This window comes from Spinacia oleracea, chromosome 2, assembly GCF_020520425.1.
Source record: "Spinacia oleracea cultivar Varoflay chromosome 2, BTI_SOV_V1, whole genome shotgun sequence".
In the NCBI taxonomy this organism is placed as follows: domain Eukaryota; kingdom Viridiplantae; phylum Streptophyta; class Magnoliopsida; order Caryophyllales; family Amaranthaceae; genus Spinacia; species Spinacia oleracea.
In genome coordinates, this window is record NC_079488.1 from 92,614,712 (window position 1) to 92,616,573 (window position 1,862).

At 38.1% G+C, this 1,862-nt stretch overlaps 1 protein-coding gene across 1 annotated transcript; it reads right to left on the bottom strand.

The window, feature by feature from the left end:
• Positions 1 to 545: 545 nt before the first annotated feature.
• LOC130467633 (uncharacterized mitochondrial protein AtMg00810-like) lies at positions 546 to 1,067 on the bottom strand. Its single transcript, XM_056836200.1, has one exon. It carries the CDS (start codon positions 1,065 to 1,067, stop codon positions 546 to 548), a length of 522 nt encoding a protein of 173 aa, XP_056692178.1.
• Positions 1,068 to 1,862: the final 795 nt, after the last annotated feature.

Here is a 1,862-nt window from a genome sequence, read left to right on the forward strand (position 1 = left end):
TATACATCAAGTATATTTATGATGGTTTTTGTAGGAAGTAATGGTTGATTATTATTATTGATTGATTACCAATATATACAAGTATGTACTGCCAATCTGTTCGCTACCATTTGGGCGCATGATCATAGAAGATCATTGACTTTACATCCTAACCATAAATATGGGATATACATGACTAAATGCAAAGTATAATTTGCAAAGAATAATTTACATATATTATATCACACTCTGCAGTCAAAGTCGGAGATTCTCGTAAGTTTAAATTGTCCCTAAAATCATTAAAGAGTACTTAGGGAAGACCTTTTAGTAAATATATCAGCTATCTAAAGACGAGACAGAACATGAAGGACACGAACTTATCCTTTTATAACTTTTTCGCGTACGAAGTGAATATTCATTTCGATATGTTTAGTGTGCTGATGTTGAAAAGGATAGCCCGAGATATAAATTGCACTAACATTGTCGTAGTAGACTAAGGTGGCCTTATGGATTGGATTACTAGTTAAGCTCCAATAGAAGATTGTGAATCCAACAAGACTTAGAAACTACATTAGCCACACCAATGTATTCAGCTTCGACACTTGAGAGTGACAAGGTGGGTTGTCGTTTGGACGACCAAGAGATGAGATTATCACAAGAAAAATACAATACCCGGATGCATATGGAATGCCTCGTGTCCAGACAACCACCCCAGTCAGCGTCTGTGTAGGAAACAAGACTAGCAGTGGAGGACTTGTACACAAGTGCAAGCCAAGAGAAAGAGTGCCCTGAATATAACGAATAATGCGCATCGACGCACGCATATGTTCATCCTGAGCGTCATGCATATGAAGACAAATTTGTTGAAAAACATAAGAGATGTTTGGTCTAGTAACAGTAAGATACTGCAAAGCACCTGCAAAACTGCGATACTGGGTATGATCCTTATAAGTGGACCCCGAAGTGGTGCTCAATTTGGAGTGAGTATCAACTGGAGTAGGAACATGTGCACATGAGGGCATACTTGCTCTCTTTATGATCTCTTCAGCATAAGTGTCTTGTGAAAGAAATAAGCTAGCTAGAAGCATGTCGGGTCACAACAATGCCCATAAAGAAACTGAGATGACTTAAGTCCTTCACATCAAGCTCGGAGCTAAGAAGAGACATAATATGACGTCGCAAAACTTCAGATGAGGCAGTAAGAATAATATCATCAACATAAAGTAAGATGTTTCTCGTCTCATTGTCATAATGCAAGATGAAAAGAAATTGATTGGATGTGTTGTGACTTGTGAGTGAAACCAATAGTCAAAACATAATCAATAAATCTTCAGTACCATGCTAGCTCGTGGTGCTTGTTTAAGGCAATTTAGAGACTATTTCTATAAGTAGGCGTGATCTGGACGAGATAAGTCCCTGAAATCCATATAAATAGTTTCTTGCAAATGATCGTGTAGAGAGGTATTTTCGGACATCTAGCTGATGGATGGGCCATGATTTGGACACAACAATACATACGGAGCACATATTGAACTGTTTTTGGCTTAAAAACATGACCAAAAGTTTCATAGTAATTCACACTAACCTGTTGAGATTATCCTACACCTACAAGACGGGCTTTATGCCGGTCAAAATCACCATTATATTTACGTTATGACAAAAAAATCCTTAAAAGAGAGAATAACATTAACATCAACATGAAAAGTACTAATTCCCACGTCTTACCTTTGATAATAGCATTATATTCGGATTAGAGAGATCGGGCCTCTTTGCGATTACAAGGAATAGGGGAAGGTGTAACAGAAGCAGTCAAGTTGAATGGACTTTGCCGTTTGGGCTTAAAAATCCCAAGCTTGGAGCCAGTAGACATGTGGTGAGTGGGA

Coding starts and splice junctions, on each gene's coding strand:
- LOC130467633 (XM_056836200.1), bottom strand. CDS start 1,067: ATGCTTCTAGCTAGCTTATTTCTTTCACAAGACACTTATGCTGAAGAG.